At 44.8% G+C, this 18,444-nt stretch overlaps 1 protein-coding gene across 1 annotated transcript in view; it reads right to left on the bottom strand.

Annotated features, from left to right (window-relative positions):
* The window catches only part of Ppp2r1a (protein phosphatase 2 scaffold subunit Aalpha), a 19,830-nt gene extending 2,031 nt beyond the window's left edge, over window positions 1–17,799 (bottom strand). Inside the window, exons 1-13 of the mRNA XM_021186416.2 lie at window positions 17,579–17,799; window positions 11,779–11,869; window positions 8,401–8,501; window positions 7,119–7,351; window positions 6,283–6,430; window positions 6,023–6,178; window positions 4,309–4,423; window positions 4,134–4,204; window positions 3,621–3,755; window positions 2,366–2,539; window positions 1,991–2,051; window positions 1,265–1,419; window positions 271–413 (exon numbers count right to left, since the gene is read on the bottom strand). Coding sequence (XP_021042075.1) covers window positions 271–413; window positions 1,265–1,419; window positions 1,991–2,051; window positions 2,366–2,539; window positions 3,621–3,755; window positions 4,134–4,204; window positions 4,309–4,423; window positions 6,023–6,178; window positions 6,283–6,430; window positions 7,119–7,351; window positions 8,401–8,501; window positions 11,779–11,869; window positions 17,579–17,656 — 1,661 coding nt within the window. The 5' untranslated portion in view covers window positions 17,657–17,799. The remainder of the gene's footprint in view (window positions 1–270; window positions 414–1,264; window positions 1,420–1,990; window positions 2,052–2,365; window positions 2,540–3,620; window positions 3,756–4,133; window positions 4,205–4,308; window positions 4,424–6,022; window positions 6,179–6,282; window positions 6,431–7,118; window positions 7,352–8,400; window positions 8,502–11,778; window positions 11,870–17,578) is intronic.
* Between the last annotated feature and the right edge of the window lie 645 nt (window positions 17,800–18,444).

The raw sequence follows: 18,444 nt of genomic DNA, 5'->3' as shown, positions 1-18,444 counted from the left end.
CCCCCTCCCCCCCCCGAGACAGGGTTTCTCTGTACAGCCCTGGCTGTCCTGGAACTCACTCTGTAGGCCAGGCTGGCCTAGAACTCAGAAATCTGCCTGCCTCTGCCTTTCTTTTTTCATTGTACTCTAGGGAGATGAATTCTTATTCTAAAACAGAGAAGATAGACTTTGTGGAGAGGAAAGAACAGGCAAGGGTCACAACGCATAAAGAAATCAGACCCTGGGTTCTATCTTTAAATATCTAAGATGTTTAGATCCCCCAGACCTCACCTGTTATCAAGAATGGGTCCTATCTTCTGTAGTGACTTGGCCACATTGAAGCGGACATTGGCGACTGGGTCCCCAGCCATACGAAGAACTGTGGGCAGCATGTGCTTGGTGGTGATATCCTGCCCACAGACCTCAGACAATACCTGAAAACCAGTGAATGGCAGAAGTACAGTTATGCAAGGCTTACTGCTAAGTCCCCATATATCTTCTGAATATGCTGACTGAGTCATCATCAGGACCCAGGAGCAACATGGAAGGTTATGGGTCTAGAAGCATGACTGTGGGGAGAGCTAACCTTGTTGCAGTTCTAAAATCCCTAACACAGTCTTCACTGGGGATGTTTCAGACTTTATATCTGGACTTCCATCATTCTCAGCATTTGAGAGGTCTGGATTTCTATCCCCTGAAATGCCTCCTTCATAATGGAATCTCAAAATTGTAGCAGAGGAAATAAGCAAAATGTTTACTTAAGATTTTTTTCTAACCCATCCTTTAGCTTCTAGCTTGTGTAGGATTTACATGTTACTAAACAGTATAACAAGTAAAATACAACTAAAATTGCGTAGTAAGTATATTCTGACACAGAATCAGAACTGTTCTATGCCCTCTATTATTACATTATTTTTCACATCCTGTTGAAAACCAACATAAATCTCAAAAGATGAGAAAACCAAACTATTAACTGGTTAGGTCCTGTTGTTGTATGACAGAAGCACGTGTTCTCCTTCCCAACCAGTATAGGTGCAGAGAATATGAGGCTGCTGCTCTCATACAGAAGCCTCCCAACCTTGGATCTCTCACCATGCAATCTTGGCCCCGTAGAGACCTGATCAAATACTGCAGATTCAAGCACTAGCCTGCAGTCCTCAGAAATTCATCCCTAGTCATGTTTCTATTCCCAAGCCAAACATCTGGGTAGACAAAGGGTCTTCCTCCACCTTCATATCAGCAGCACTCCCGTTCCCTGGGATCTACAGGCAGTTGGGGTGCTCACATTGATGCAGAAGAGTGTAGTCATTCGGTGCAGGTAGTTAGGGTCTCCAGACATGGCTAAGACCTTGGGGATGATAGTGGCATGGGCCCACTCCTTCCCGAACTTCTCTACTAACTTCTTAAGGTTGCTGGTGGCAGCCTCACGGATAGCATAGACTGCAATGGAGACAGAGCAAGGGAGGTGATTCAAGATGAAGGACTGAGCAGGAGGGCGTAACAGCTACACACATAACAGCAAATTCAGCAAAAACAGAAAATAGCACTTGCTATGTTTACCTAGTCTCTCTTTCTCATACAGCACCTTCTGGCCACCTACAGAGGCAGACACCATTTGCCTCATTATTCAGAAGGACTGATCGTTGAGGCTCTGCTCATGTAAATTACACCTTAATACATACTAATTAAAACTGGTAGGTAAAAAAAACCAGTAAATTTTTTAACCCCATTAATAAAAACAAGTAATGTGTTTCAGAAGGGCTGAGAGGCCATGGTAAGAAGTCTTCATGTTTTGGAATGAGTGTAAAGCTAGAAGATGGGAAGACACTTGGTATGTTTCAGCAGACTAAGGATTCAAACTCAGGTCTTCTGCACCCACCCATTACCTCAACCCCAATCTACACTATGGTTTCTTAACAGCAACATGTAAGCACTGACAGCAGAAGAATGTCCTAATTATCTTTCTGTCTTTGGGGCTAACCTATCCTGCTGTGTTGCTGGGGGAACTTACCATGATCCACTAGCCAGGCCATACACAAAGAGTTTAGTTTCTCATCAAAAAATTCCACACCCTGCGGAGAAAAATGATTGGTAAGGATTTGAGGGGGTGAGAGGAAGGATGGAAGGGAGGGCCTGGTCCCAGAGAATCATGCAATTCTCAACCCCACTTGATCTGCTAAGTGTTCTTGCTCTCACTGAACCCCACTCATCTGCTAAGAATCTAATTTCAGAGTAGAGTCCTCTCTGCATGGGCAGCTGTCACTGCCTACAAGGGGTATCTCCAAGTCTCTTGTTACAGCAACACAGCCCTGGTACTGGGGATAAGACTGGACCCTACACTCTTATCACTTCAGGACCAGCAAAACCTGGATGGATCCTCACTCACAAGCTGTCCAGCCAGCAGAGGCATGTATTCAATGATGGCCAGCCGCACTCGCCACTTGGCATCTTCAGCTAGTTCCACGATGGCAGGAAGCAGGGACTGAGAGAGCTGCCTGATGCCAATCACCTCGTTCACACAATCCAGGTTGGAGATGATATTCAGTCGGACTTCAGGACACTTGGAAAGAAAATAGGAAGGTTGAGAGAACATACTACATACAGCAACCGTAGAAGGCTGAGAGGAGCAGGCAAGAGCTCTTTTCTGGGTATTCCTATAACACAAAATATCCACCTCGTCTCAAGAGTAGCTGAGGCTCTGCAACGTGAAATGGGAGTGCTTGATAAACTGAAAGAAGTACCTAGTGTCTGGAACACAAAGGAGTAAATATGTTGGGAATATTTTCTATCATTCTCACTTCTCACTGACATAGAACCCCAGACCTTCAGACATGACTTCTTGATAGGATGATTTCTTGAGTAGGAACAGCCTATGAGTCATGGGGACAAATCTGCATTCACCACCATAGAAGAAGCCACAGTATAATCTACCAAAGTGCTCCATTAAAGAATGCCAATGGATGGCACCACACTAGTCTGGCTTCCCAGGACCTCTGGCCATCTCTCTTATCTCTCACTAACACTGGCTATATTTTCCTAACAGAAAGATCTCTTGCAGCTGCAGCACTTGCCTACAGATCAAATCCAATTCCCTAAACTGTTACCACAGTGCACAGGCAAGTATGGTGACCAGACTGGCTATGGCCAACAGAGCATGTAGAAGACACAAGCTAGAGCTATTTCAGTGGGACCTTTGGTGGGCCAGGAGACAAATTACAGCTGTGGCTTCAGACCAAGAAAGTCAGGCCAGCAAGGATAATCTCTCACAACAGGACCAGTTGGAATGATGTGAGAGGAATACTAGTCTCTACGGACAATGAAGCTTTAAACTATGGCCTACTTCTCCCAGTACCTAGTTTCTGAGTTGAATTATGGGACAATTTATCCATCTGTCCTCTCTACTGGCACATTCTATAGATCCCTGAAGATCACCATTGTCTTGGTCTTTGTTCAACACTCAGGGAACGGATGAGTGCAAAATTAAGGGCACATGAGGCAATGTCTGACAAGAACGAGTGAACAAGCAGACACTTACGCCTGTCATCAACTTATCAAAGCAGAGAGTATGGAGTGTGGTGCCAAAATTTTAAAATACTTTTGGATAATTTGATTGACTTTGAAATCCTTCCTGCCACTCTTACCTCATCCTTCAGCTGAGCCAAGAACAGGGGCAAGAGGTGTTCGATGGTGTTGTCTTTGCCCAGAATGGGAGAGAGGCCCATGATGACTGAAGCCAATGCTGACTTGACATGTTGGTTGGCATCTGACACAAGCTCCTTCAGAAGAGAAGGAAGGAGGGAGCCAAGGTCAGAAAAATCCCCTTTAATGACAACTGGCCACATAGATAGTAGCCCCAATTCTAAGACCACAGTCTTCTGCTTTTCATAGGCAGGGCATCTCAGGGCTGCACTACATTTAAAGAGATGGTTATGTAAGCCCCGATCCTGGGGCCATTGCCCTATTCCCCAAAATTCTGTGGATAAGGGAACTCTGGTCTCTGAGCAGTAAATACATCCCTTAGCTCTGAGGGTGAGTTTCAACCTTCAGACTTTGCCTACAGCCTAATCCATGACTGTTAAGCAGTTACAGTATCTCAAAAGGTCTTGGATCTGATTGTATCTAAAACCAAATCCTACAACCAAATACTCTATTACCTTGATGCAGGGCAAGATCTGAGTCATGATCACATTCTCCCGGCAGTCAGCTGAGAGATTTTCACAGAATTCTGTGGCAGGAAGAGGAAGGTACTAGTGAGATTTGATGCTCTGGGCCCATTTCTGCCTCTTAGAAATCTACCCATCTAGTTGTATTCTGGTTGTCAGCACCAACCTTTGACCTTGTGGGAGGCTGCGGCCCTCACCTCGGCCTCACAGTCCTTCATCAGGTTCTGGAAGGCAGGCACCAGATCTGTCTTGGTGATCTCAGGTCCCACTGCTTTCTGGAGCTGTACAATAGAGAAGAGAAGCAGAACTGAAGAGTCTGGCAATCACTCAGGGCTAAAGAGGAAAAAATGGAGATGAAAGCACCACATTAAGGTTAGGATGCAGCACAAGGGACATAGTTCCAGCATGATGACACGACCAACAAGTGAAGTCGTCACGTCTCTGATGACTTCTTCAGAAATAGAATGAGAGTTACAGGACATTCTGCACAGTATGTTTTCCATTTATTGCCCAGGTTATTTGAGGTTGGATTTCTCACTACTTAAACACAGTAAGTGGTCCCTGATTTCATCTAACATGAAAACATGTAAACATAACTGAATTTTATTAAAATTGCTACAAGAAGTTGGTATCATTTTTGCAATTAAAATGATTAAAAACAGTGAAGAGGAAAACACATGCCAGTAACAAGGATGTAGGAAAAGTATGTAGATGAGTTTGCTTCAACTTGGTTGTTGGAAGAACAGTTGAAAGCAGGATGACTCTACTACGAAAAGAATGAAGTAAACACCTTGCAGGGCCTTGTATTGTATTTATGAGCTGTGTGCTGTGGACAGACTATTATTTCCATATCCCATGAATCTGTCCTCCAAGTCACAGTGTAAGCCTACTTCTTTTACACAGCCAGATCTCAAACAACTTCACTAGACCCAGGAATACATTCCTTAGGGCTGAGTCTTCCGTGAGAGAGCTCTTGTCCATCATTTCTGCTCCTTTGCTCACTGAATTTCAGCACCCAGCCATGAATGCTACTTCTTACTCAGTCTCTTATCTCCTACATCCTCTGCACAGGCTTATTGTTTTGCTCTGAGTATCACAGAGCCATGAAGAGAAACAAAACACAAAATATTCCATTAGAACTAACTTTTTAAAAAAAAGATTTATTCATTATAAGTATGTGAATATACTGTCACACTCTTCAGACACATCAGAGGAGGGCATTAGATTACATTATACATGGTTGTGAGCAAACCTGTGGTTGTTAGGAATTAAACCCAGGACCCCTGGAAGATCAGTCAGTGCTCTTAACCTCTGAGCCTTCTCTCCAGCCCCGCCCCCCCCATCAGCACTTTCTATTGAGGCTAACTTTTAGCTTGCTCCTTGAAGACCAGGAATGTGTGCAATTAACTCACTCTAGAACCTCGACAATGCTAATAACTACAGACTTGGGAATATAGCACCAACAGGAGAGTACTTGCCTAACATGGTTAAAGAACTGGGTTCAACTTTCAGAATTAGCAAGAAGGGGTTGGTGAGGAGTACATGCTGTTGGCTAAGAAAATTTGGATCTCAGCACAAACTGCATATATGTCCCTGCTCTGACTAGCTTGTGGTTGCTGCCACTATCACTGGGGCTGTATCTTTCTCAGAGAGGTTATAAGTTTAGGGAAAATGCTTTCATGGAGTTGAAACTTGGCTTCAGAATCACTCTCATCACAGCAGTCTGACTTGAATCACCCACCCAGGACTGGCTCTGGGAGATCATTGGGTTTCTCAGGACTGTACTATCCATAAAAAACGGTATGTCAGTTCCTGTATGTTGCTCCCTCCTCCCCTCAGAGAGCCTCAGTGTCCACATCTGTGGAACTATGGCAACCTACCTCTGTGAACTTATCGGCCACCATGTAGCGAACACGCCAAGACTTGTCCTCAGCAGCCTGTCGCAAGGTGGGCATCACTAAGGCCTCCAGGTCCTCCTGTGGCAGAAGCTGGGCAATATTCACACATGCCTCCACTGCCAGCAGCCGCACCGAGTCCTAGGGAAAACAGCAGGGGGTAGGGAAACAGAGGCCCAGCGAGTCTTACGGGTGCACTCCCTTCCTAAGCTTACTTGCATTGTGAAAGCTGAGGACTGACTTACCTGCTCGTCAGAGGCCAGGTTAGAGAACATGGGAATGATCTCACTCTTGACATTGTCCAGCTCCAGCACCTTGGCAAATTCCCCCAGCTTGGAGGCAGCGGCCCGCCGCACCATGGGAGTGTCATCTGAGCACAGGTTCCGGAAGTACCTTGGATTGGATGGAGGTCCAGACTTAGAATCTTGGAAAGTCCTAACTGCTAGTGTCCCAGCACAGCACAGAGCACTGCTGGGTCTGCAGTAAATTCTGGTGCTGACAATGGTGACTTTATATAACTCATGACTTCTTTGTCTTCTCAGTTCTATAAACTATTATACAGACCAATGGCAATAGCAAGTCCCCACACAGCTGATTTGAGGTATCAGTCAAACAGTACAACACAGTACTACGAACGGTTTAAAACTTGCCTTCCATTTCAGGAGCAATTGCCTCATTAAGAGATACATGGGAAACAAATGGAGACATGCAGCATGTGGTATGAAGTGACATCTCAGAAACTTCTGCTTAATAGTTACGAGCAACAAGGCAGTCAGCAAATGAGGGGTCTAAACCTGGAGCAGGCTGGAAATAATACCAGACACTATTTGTTATACTGTATTCTGCTCCAAGCCCACCATGTGTAACTAATGGCAGGAATAAATTTCCATGAAGGCAGACCAGGCAAATTCACTGCTGAAGTACAGTGTCCAGTGATCACTGTGAAGGACAAGCCTCTTTGGAGGAGAACTGAGGAGGGAGTAGGGAGTCATCAAGGACATTAGACATTAAGTCATGGTAAGACTTAAAGGGGCTGAGGCTTAGAGGAAGGTTAGGTAAGGTGATGGGAGTGAGAACTTACTGTCGAAGTTCTGCCTTCACGGCACTGGATACTCGGGGGTAGCAAACTGAGAAGAGACCACAGGCCGAGGTGCGGGAGGTGAACCAGTCTCCACCCGCCAGCCGCTTTACCAGAGGCACAAAGTGAGCCTCTAGATCGGAAGGTGAGTGCTCATGAGAGATGGCCCGCAGGGATTCTACCGCCTTGTCTCGCACTACTGTTTCTTCCACTGTGGCCAGTGACTCAAGGGGTGGCTGTGATGAGAACACAAAGTTAAAAACCAGTATTTTTCTCACTGTTTCCACTGTGGAACCCTACCTCATGGCCTGACTGGAGACTCCTCTGATCTCTCACCCAAATTCTTGGGATAACAAGCTTCCTATAAGGATCTCTCAGGAGGTCCGTGCGTGTAGCTCTCAATGTCCAGTAAACACTGATAATAGGGCTTCAATACCCATGAACTAGGCAAGGCTATTGTATTGCTCACCTTTTTATCACACCTTCTATGTGAGTCTTGTAAAACAGTCTTAATACTGTCCTCATTAATCAAAGAGCAAGTACCAGAAGTATACATGTTATGCAAATTGCCTAAGCTGCTAACAGCCAAGATTACTTGGCTCTCCTTCCCTACACAGCAGGTCCTGTCAGGATCAGATTCTGTCTGTGTTCCCAGCTGTCATTCAACAGAGTACACTAATGGTAGGATATGGTATGGTATGGTATGGTATAGTAGGTCCTGGTGCAATCAAGCAGACAATCTTGACAATTCATCTGTGTCATTTACTAGTTAGGAGTCCCAGATGAGATGGTTTAACATCCTGATATTCTATGTGGTTCATCCATCAAGTAAACCTTCCAAACCAAAATGGTAGATGACACATCTTACCCAACCATGACAATCACAACACCTAACTGTGAATACTTACTATAGACAAAGTATTGTTTGTGGGCATGTAGGTCAGTTATCAGAGGGGATTTTAGTGGCCTCTAATTTACACAGGCAGACAGAAAGGTCTGTACTCTTCAGAGTCATACCAGTAAATAACATAACCTTGCATGACCCAAACTCACAACCCTACAGGTGGAGTGCTACTGAGTCCTAATGTGGTTAAGTATGCAGAATGGAAGGCAACTATTGATTAAAAGACACTACTAACTTGAGTTAAAGTTACATCCAAAGGTGATTCATTCTGAGGTCATATCTAGCCTTCCTAAATCCTGTTTCTTGGTGTCCATAGGCAGAACCACCTTTCTAACCCCAAGGTGGAGGAGGAGATTAAGAGACTTCACAGCTTTCACTCACCAGCAGACAGTGCACATACTCAGGCCCTCCCACCAAAGTTGTGAAGGTTCCCAGCTGTTCAGCCAAGGCCAAGAGGACCTCATCTTCATCATAAATGGTATCTGTGAACCAAAGATCAAGTCCATTAAAAACTCAAGCACAACCAGTAACCCAAGCTTCCAACAAGCAAACCCCCTCAGCTCCCTCACTGTCAGCACCCCTATCTCCCAACCTGCCATTTCTCTTCATCATCTACCTGGTGAGCAGAGTAAGCCCAAGCCCCATATCTGCCTTTTTTGCCCCATGCTAGGTGTGGGATGGTAGCTGAGTAGCACAACTATTCTAACCCTAATTGTGGCTTCTTCTCAACAGGGACAAAAAAGAGCACATGTATGCAGCACAGCATGTTCAGTGGAGCTTTAAATATGCAGGAACTCACTTTCAGGAACTGTCTTCAGCCAAGAAATTGTTTTCTACCCTTTTGGGCTTGGTTCAGCTACTGCTTCTTGCAGATTCCAAGCACCTATATTAGGTCAGATCCTTTTCCTGAACTCATTCTCTCCCCCTCCGACCACATTTACTAAGTACCCCTATCAGGAGCTTTGATCATCTGTGACCAAGACTAGATCTGGTATGCTCCAGCTCCTGACAGAACTAGAATGGCATGTGAATGAAGTGACAGGGAAACTAAGCCTGCTGCCCAAACTCAAAGGCCCCTCTCTCAAGCCCTGCCTCTGCTGAGGAAAACGCTGACCTCATCTGCTGTTCATCAGCATTTTAGCATTCTCCACCTTAGACTTGCCAAGATGTAGCTAAGCAGAGCAGCCTCAGGAGAAACCTAGACTAAGGCTACTGATACCTCAACCTCACACTTCCAGATTCAAGAACAGCAAAAACACAGCTGTTGAATATGCCCAGCCTGGGGCCTTTCCCTAGAAAACTACGTTTGTTGATTTTTTTCCTCAAGAAACTAGCTGAGGAGCCGGGCGTGGTGGCGCACGCCTTTAATCCCAGCACTCGGGAGGCAGAAGCAGGCAGATTTCTGAGTTCGAGGCAGCCTGGTCCACCAAGTGAGTTCCAGGACAGCCAGGGCTATACAGAAAAACCCTGTCTCGAAAAACCAAAAAAAAAAAAAAAGAAACTAGCTGAGGGGCTGGAGAGATGGCTCAGAGGTTAAGAACAGACTGTTCTTCCATAGACCCTGAGTTCAATTCCCAACAACCACATGTTGGCTCACAACCATCTGTATTGGAATTCAATGCCCTCTTCTGAAGAGAGTGACAGGGTACACACATAAAATAAATACATTTTAAAAATAAGCTGAATGTCCTATTGATATGAGCTCAGAGGCCTTCAATTTGTGCTTGCTGAAACACTACCACTGGTCTAGAAATGTGTCTGCCACTTGTTGTTCTAAACAGTATCTGAGCTCAGAGCAGAAGAAATCTGACATTACCTTTCTTTCTTTCTTTCTTTCTTTCTTTTTTCCTTCCTTCCTTCCTTCCATGTTCTCTCTCTCTCTCTCTCTCTCTCTCTCTCTCTCTCTCTCTCTCTCAAAAAATGCAATTTTCAAATAATACACCTGGAGAGTATTTTCCTACTAACTTAGAGAACTGCAATAATAATTCACACATACACTGTGATTTCTAACATTACAATAGAAGGAAAACAGCAAGACAGGCCTAAACCATGGCCTTCTGGCTACAGGGGCTTTGTTCTCAGACATTACCTTGGGGACTGGCTTGCAACATCTGTGCCTCCCCTCACACACTCTGTCTATATCCACACTGTTGCTGCATCTGACTCCCTCTGTATTTCAGCACCATGTCCACCTACAGGATTAACCCAAGAGGCTCCATATAGTGCAGAATGCCAGTAAAAGGCAACCCTAGGTGGCTCTCCTAGTGTCCCTATTCCTGATAGCCTTTTCATGGCACTTCCATTCCCTAGTCCTTTACATTGGTTATTCTCAACTGCACAGCTCAATCCTCTCAGAATCACCCACAGCACTTACTATACATCTATACTTCTTGTAAAACAGCCTTTCAACTAATGAGCTGAGCACAAGCAGTGGAGGGCAATCCTGGGATAAGGCTATAGCAGCTCATTTCAAACCTGGGGCTAAATGGCTTTTCCCCTATACCAATTTTTCATGTAACTACTCATCACAACATCCTGCTACCCCAACACTTGTATCCATGTCAGAATCCTAAATCTTTTGGATCTCTCTTATAGTTCATCAAAGGAAGACACATGGTTTGGTACCACATGCTAACGTCAGATGCAGATACCTATCTTGAGACTATGTGTAGTCAGACCTGTAAACTTGTCATTAGCTGTAGCATGTGACAAAGCACTGAATCTCCACAGGTCTCAGCTACCCATGTGTCAACTAGGCCTTGGCCTATCACTTCTTCAAGGTCATCTACAGGAGATGATCAAATACAAATCACTTCTGTCCGTAATAAATAGCACTTAGAATCTTTAGTTCCAACTCTCAGTAGACACGAGTACAGCAGGAGTAACATGAGAATAATGACACCATGGCAGCCACTGTACTAAGTACCTGGTGTGCACCTTTATACAATGAACTTGGAAAGAGCTAATTGAGCCCACTTACCACATGCCTTGCCCTGTCACTGGACCTTCACAGGAGCCTAAGTCTTCATTTAAGTTACAGAATCATGCTTGTTTTACCCATGAACCCTCTGAAGCAGATGGATGGGAAATATCTTGCCCAAAGTCATACCAAAGGAAGTCAGGAAAGGAGAGATGTGAAATCAGAACCCAATTCTGCACAATTAACTAACCCTGCTAATTATGGAACCTGAATATAAAATCTCCTTTAGTCACGTCCAAACAGAAAAATCTGATGGAAATTAGTCACTTCATCTTTCTATGCCTCAGCTTCCTCACATACAGATCAGCAACAGTAGCATTCGCTACTTTAAGGTGTTGCTGTAAGACTGAGATGAAAGGCACTGGAGATAGACATTTAAGAGTATAGGCACCACTCTAATATACATGCTAACTCAGTAGCACAAAACAGGAATCCAGTGGACAGCTGGCATGTGACAACTATGTAATAAAAGTTAATGATTATTGCTCTTTAATGCTCAAATCAACAACAAAAATTGGAGAAGATTATCTTCATTCTAGAGATGAAAAAAACAATCTGCTAAACTTATCTAAGGTCAACACTAACAATTGAAACTGTGATTCAAGCTAGGTTCGATTGCTTTGTCTTAGAAGACTACATTAAGGCTCCTGTAGAGTATTGCTCCATGCCACAGTGGCATAGGGACCACTTATAATGTATTAACTTACAGTGAGGAATCTTAATCACTTAGCAAAAAACACCCACCTGTCCTCACTGCATTGGGTCCCAGGAATGCTTACCTGTAAGGAAGGGCAGGAGCTCACTTCTGGTCCGTTCAACTCCAAGGGCCAAGGCAATCGTGGAGAGCTTCTTGATACTATTGAGACGAAGCTAATGAAAGGACAAACAAAGGGAGGGAGAAAATTAGGGACTTGGTAGCCAGATGGATGGAGTTCCACAGCTCAGAAACCATTAGGACAATCCCTGAAAAACTTGTTACTGTACATAAAGATGCTTCGTGAATAACAGTAGATAGTAAAATCCAACTATGCAATTCTGTGTTCCTAAAAGAAATATTTAACATTAGCAATGTTAGCAATGGAAGACAGAACTTCCCTTGGGTCTTTCCAAATTTAGATTAAAACAGGACTCTATTCCACCAACCCTGCCACTTTGCTCCATTGCCCAACTACTACAGAGAACACTTGAGAGGTGGTTGCAGGAGAGCAGGAGAATTATAAGTTCAAGGCCATCCTTGATTCCATACAAAGTTTCAGGCCAGCCTTAACTACAAGAAAACCTGTCTCAAGAAACAAACCAACAACCCAGGACAACAAGAACTAATAATCTAACATTACCTTATAAACAAAACAGCTGTGCATAGTGGTGCACCCCTGTGACCTGGGCACTCAAAAGACTGGGACAGAAAGATACTTCAGTTTGAGACCAGCTTTAACTACATAGTAAGACCACATCTAACCACCACACCTTCCTGCTGCTCCTGTAAGCAACACTAATTAAGGTGACTGTAAGTAGAAAGAAGAGACAGAGACAGACAGGCCAGTGCCAGAGGATCGTGATCAAAATGCATCATGTAGATGCAGCAACATTTCACGATGAAACCCCTATTATGTATAATTATTATATGTCAATAAAAACAAAAGCGAGACTAGTATTAACAGTTCTAAACCCCCCAGTTCAGTGGGCTGACCTACAATATAAAGGTATATATACTCAGTTTCCATGTAAGCATGTGTTTTTGCTTATGTTTCTGGCTTGTAGCTTCCCCCTCACATAGACCATAACAGCCAGAATGTCTCTTGCCACAGAAAGCCACATCTTCCCCATACCTTACTGTCCTATAGTAGCCATAAATGATGTATCCTGATTGTAACTATAAATACCATTTCAGAATGGCTTCTGTCACATACCCTAGAAGAATGAATGCTGCAGTGGCCAAGAAGAAGAACCTTTCTATGTTTCTCTCACCCAGGCAATTACCAAATAGGGTATGTGGGAAGCTTGACTGACAGCCAGCTGGTAAAGAAGCATAAGACCTAAGGCTTGCAACTGGAATCTGAAGATTGGGGGACGTTCTTAGGGATGAGACCTCAACTGTGGGATCTCACATTCCCCATGTTACAGATCACTGGCTGGTGGGGGCTGCTGCAGAATCGAATGCTTGTTTTCTAGTGAGAAAGTGCATAGAAATCTAATGCACTTTTTGGGATCATGGAGCTCTCTCAATTGTGGTGTGAGAGCAGAGGAAAAAATAAGCAGACTGTTCTTTCAACCACTGCATGTGCGGAACACACACCAGTCCTACCATCGTTCTTTGTGAATGTGAAAGAGGATCTTTGCTACTAGTGAGGGTTAGGATGAAATCATCCTCGATTTAAAGTTGGTCCTAGACCTTATGAGAATCCTTATAAGTAACAGAATGGAGAAGGCACGGTCATGTGGAAATGGAGGAAGAGGTTGGGGTGGCATATCCACAAGGCAAAGAACATAAAAGAACTGCCAACAGCTCCCTGAAGTTAAGAGAGAGAGATGGGGCAGATCTCCCTGGGAACCTCAGATGACCCAACCACACTGACACCTTGATTTCAGATTTTTGGTGTTTAGGACATAGAGAGGATGCATTTGCTGTTTTAACTCACCCTGCTTGTGATTTAATACAGCAGCCAACTGCCTGGCTAACACACATAACTGGTCTGTCTCTAAGTATTTACATGCCAGGTTCTCACTTGATTGTCTCTACCCTATCAATGTATATATGGCTATGCCTCTCCATTACACAAAACTGAGGCTCAGAAAAGAGACACTAAGCTAGAATAGCACTGGCAGATGACTGCGACAACCTCCCTGTGTGATTCTTTCTTTCCACCGGGTGCTTTTTTTTTTTCTATCTAGCTCCAGAGCTGTGTCAAGAATGTAATGAGATCATTTTGTGAAGAAGGCAATGCCTGAGAGATTAACAAACTCAATTCCCACAGGGAAACCCTTAGTGGAAGGAAAAAGAGAACACAGAAGACTGAGGGAGAGGTAGGAAGAGGAATGGACTCTATCAGCTCCCTTTTCAGACCACAGACAATTAGAAAGATGTCTACAAGAGACCTTGATCTTAGAAAAGTATGGCTCTTACATCAGGGGATTTTTATGGGGTCTCTGGGCTCACAGACAATGCTGAGAATCTGATAAAATGCTATTATGAAACCTACCTGAGCACAGCTGCAAAAGCCTGCATCCCCAGCACTTGAGAGGCTATATGGTAGGGGCATTATGTGTTCCAGGTCAGCTGAGGCTACAAAACAATACCTTAACTCAAAACAGAAATGTATATAGCAGTTTTCATTCCACGTCAACATGTTTTTGGAACAGTGGAAGGACCAAAGAGGAATCAAATCTCACTTTGGTAGTAAAAAGATCTCAAGTTGAAGTACTATAAATGCTCTCCCCACTCCTAAGCCCCCCAAAATCTATTTTCACTCAAACTATAAACTGTGCAGATACAGAATAATAAAAACAACAACCAAAAAACCCCAAAACAAACGAACAAACAAACAAAAAACCCACAAATATAGCAAATACTCCCTAGATGCTGGCAGTTAGCCTGCAGGTGCTCAGTGCACTGTTGAGTATCCAGAAACAAACTTGTTCTTTAAATTGCTGGTAAATGTTCCCAGCCTCACAGGCCAGTCTCTAAATCACTCAACTTGGGCTCACAGCACAACAGCTGCAATGGGAAGGAACCACTATGTAAACAAACAAACATGGCTTTTATTCCAGCAAAGCTTTACTTAATAAAGCTACTGGCATGGCTTTCACTCAAGCAAAACTTTACTTGCAAAAGCTGGCTGTGGATGGATATGGTACTAAGGCCATCTTTTGCTGACCTGTGTACTAGTTTTTAACATTCTTCCCTCAATTTTTTACATGCTTGTGCTACTCTTCCATCTGGACTATGGAAAATGCATGGGCCAGGGTGACAACTGGTGAGCAGTGAGCAGCAGCCCTAAGCACAATGGATGGTATCAGGGAGCAACCACCATTCCATTCATAATCTTCATGCCAGTAATAATAGCATCATGGATCATCTATAAAGTGTTCCCTGTATACTAAGGTAGTTTATTTATACTCTGCTCTGAGGTTCTCTAGAAAAACCATATTAACAGGTGAGGATGCTGATGCAAAACAAGAAGCACTTGATAGAAAGCAGCGAGTTCCCAAGCAGAACCTAAGCAGTCTGACTATCTGCACTGTCACTGTGGAAATAGGTCTAGGTGCTGGGGCCCTACCACGCTTCCTGTCCATTTGTGGACAGTTCTTTCACTCTACTTTTTCTGTCAACAGTGTGCATTGTTTTGTTCAGAAAGATGGCACTGTGAATGTTGGAGTAAAGTGGCAGAAAGCTGTGTAGCCCTGTTGCCTAATTCAAGGCTATGCTGTCATGAGGTCATTTTCATCCAGCAAGACCTCTGACAGACTTCTGATCTCCAGAAACATAATAAAACTTTATGTTGTTTTATACTAAACTTATGGTGACTTGTTACAGGATCCTGACAAAATTGGCACACTGACCTAAGCTAAACAAGTTCCTTACTGTCTCTAGGTGAAGATTTCATCCAACAGCTTCCCTCAACCTTAGCACTAAAATCTTTGTTTCCTACCTAAGAAAGATGGCCTATATACTGCAATCATGTTTAACAGCATTCATGACTTCAACCTACTAAAAGCAGCAACAATCTCCCAGTTGTGGCAACCAAACCATCCCTAGACATTACTAGACATCCTTGGAGCCAAAAAACTAGATCTATAGTTATTGCATATATACATATACATATATACATATACATATGTATACACACGTATGTACATACACATATGTACACACACACTCTCTATCTGGATTCATCTCCAACTCTTTAAACTTTACATTCTAGAAGCAGCCTCCCTCAACTAGCCTAATTCCTCACCCAACTGTCTAGAGGTTACACACTCTGCCCAGAATCTAATTGCTCCTTCAACAAGCAGGTACTGTTTCAAATTACAACAAGACTTTCCCATGCTTACTCTACATTTCTTATTTTCTCCTTAAAATTTTCCACAGTCAACATAATGCCTATTTATCTGTGACCACTCACAGCTACCCACAACTATCCAGAGCACCACTCTGAAGAAAGGCCCAGCAAACACTTGCTGATTCACCCTTTCAACATTGACAGGTCTCATCATTTCTTACATGTGGTAATATGCAGATTTAGTTCTGTTTCACATCTAGCCTTGGTACAGCAACCAGACTGCTTCTTTCTTGAGACAGGGTCACCAGGCTAGCCTTGAGACTGCCTTTGCCTCCTGAGTGCTGGGATTGCTAGCATGCATGCATCACTATACCAAGCTCTGGTCTGCTTTATGACCCCAACAACATTCCTCATGCTTCATTCAGTATGCCCAAAACCAGATTATTATTCCCATTTAACAGAAGAGAAACACAGACTGCCTGAATCAATTTGCAAAAATTGCAAGATCCAGGAGTACAAATCCAGTCTTGCCAACAATGGAACCAGAGTCACACATAAATACATAAGACTTAGAGGATAGGCCCACGTTCAGGAAGTTGACTGAGTGCAGCATGAACAATTGTATATAAAAGGAAAAACAGAAGGCTGTATAGCACAGTGCCACAATAGCCACACCCCCAAAATAATAGCTAACATTTATAGAGCCTTTACATACAGCCAGTTTTATTTTACTACTTTTCCTCGGCCACCGAGGGAAACCAGGGCTATTATTAGCCGCTATTTGTAGAAAACAGAAGCCAGGGGCGATGAAATAAGGTGCACACAAGGTCATTCTCAGGTGAGAGGATGCGGCCTTGAGGTCTGACCTCTTTTTCAAATCCACAGCAGTCCGACAACTCTGGGCCCTGGCTCATTCTTCTCCCATGAACCAGAACTATCATCTCTCTTGGCAGGCCGGCCTGGGACCAGGTCGAGAACGGGTGGGTCTGTGCATGTTACCCACCCCAGCTACGGCTAGTTAAATCTCTGGAGAGGATACTTTCACCGCCTCCTTCCGGAGAGCTAACCCAAAATGCAAGGCGGAGGTCGGTGAAGAATGGACAGAAATCCCGGTATCAGTCCCCAATCCCAGTATCAGTCCCCACTCCTTCCAGTTAAAACGAAAACATTAAAAGCAATGGGAACTCAACCGCGGTCGCCAGGACCCCTGAGGGCTTCTACTCAGCAGGTCACGCGCCCCCGCCGATTCTCTACAAAGAGCCATTCTGAGTCGGCCGCCAATCACCGACTGGCAGGTGGCAACAAGACCGCCACCCTATCTCGGGCCGCCCAGGCCCAGATCTGGGACGGCCGCGCGCACTCAGGTAAGACCCTCGAGGCTTGCCCTCCGCTTGGCCGGGCACCCAATGAAGGCTGCCATCTCATCGAACCTTACTATCAAGAAAGATGAGACCTGAATTCTGATTGGCTGCCGCTGCTTTCCGCCACTCCCGGAGAACCCGGAGCCATCGCTCCCACATTCCGCGAAGATCCCCGTCCCCGATCTCCCCCACACACTCTAACGGAAGGATCCCCGCACCTGAACGTCCTCATTGCGGAGTTCATCTATGAGCACCGCAATAGGATAGAGCGAATCGTCACCGTCGGCAGCTGCCATCTTGGCTCCCTGGCGTTTCTATCAGGCAGCAGCGAGCTCCGGGCGAAATCCGGGATCGGGCGGGGCGGTGCCGGGGAAAGGACGCAAAGCGGACGTGGGGGCGCCCGAGCCGCCCTACAGGGGCCGTCCCGCCGCCATTGCCGCACAAGCTCGCGTCTGTTTGGTCTGAACCAACCAAGTCCCGCCTACTTCTCATTCACCATTGGCCGGACGAATGAGATGTTTTTCCCGCAGGACGAGAGGAACCGGAAGTGAAGTATCTTAGTGACCAAGATTGTGCCCGCCTACGTCGCTGCTAGCAACCACGGGAACAAGCAGGTCTAGCTGCCAATGAGAGTCGAGGGTGGGAGGTGGCTAAGGGGCCCCTTCGGGAGACGCGGAGAAGACTTAAGCTGGAGTTGTGGGAGCTATGCGTGACGTAATGAAGGACATGCTTGTCTGGTTCTGCTATACCGGTCTCTGTAAAGGAGGGACTCCTAAGTAGGGAGATTTGCCTTGCTTGGTTTCTAGGACGCGGTTCTGGGGCTGTTGGCGTTCAAGGCTTATTACCCACCCCACCCCCCCTTAACCTGAAGAAATAGAGAGGCCAGAGCGAGTCTTACTTCATCCTGCTGGGGAGCTTCTAGGTAGCTAGTAAGAAATGAACAAGGTCGAAAGTTTTTTGAGGATGGACCCCTGCCTCATAATGAGCTTGGGCCCTGTGATTTACTTAGAAGGCGAATATAAAAGTATCACAATCCTTTCTCCTTAAGGTTGAAAATATGAAAGGGAAGAAGGTGGGCATAGCA

This window comes from Mus caroli, chromosome 17 (genome assembly GCF_900094665.2).
Source record: "Mus caroli chromosome 17, CAROLI_EIJ_v1.1, whole genome shotgun sequence".
Lineage (NCBI taxonomy): Eukaryota > Metazoa > Chordata > Mammalia > Rodentia > Muridae > Mus > Mus caroli.
This window is presented reverse-complemented; position numbering and strand designations above follow the sequence as displayed.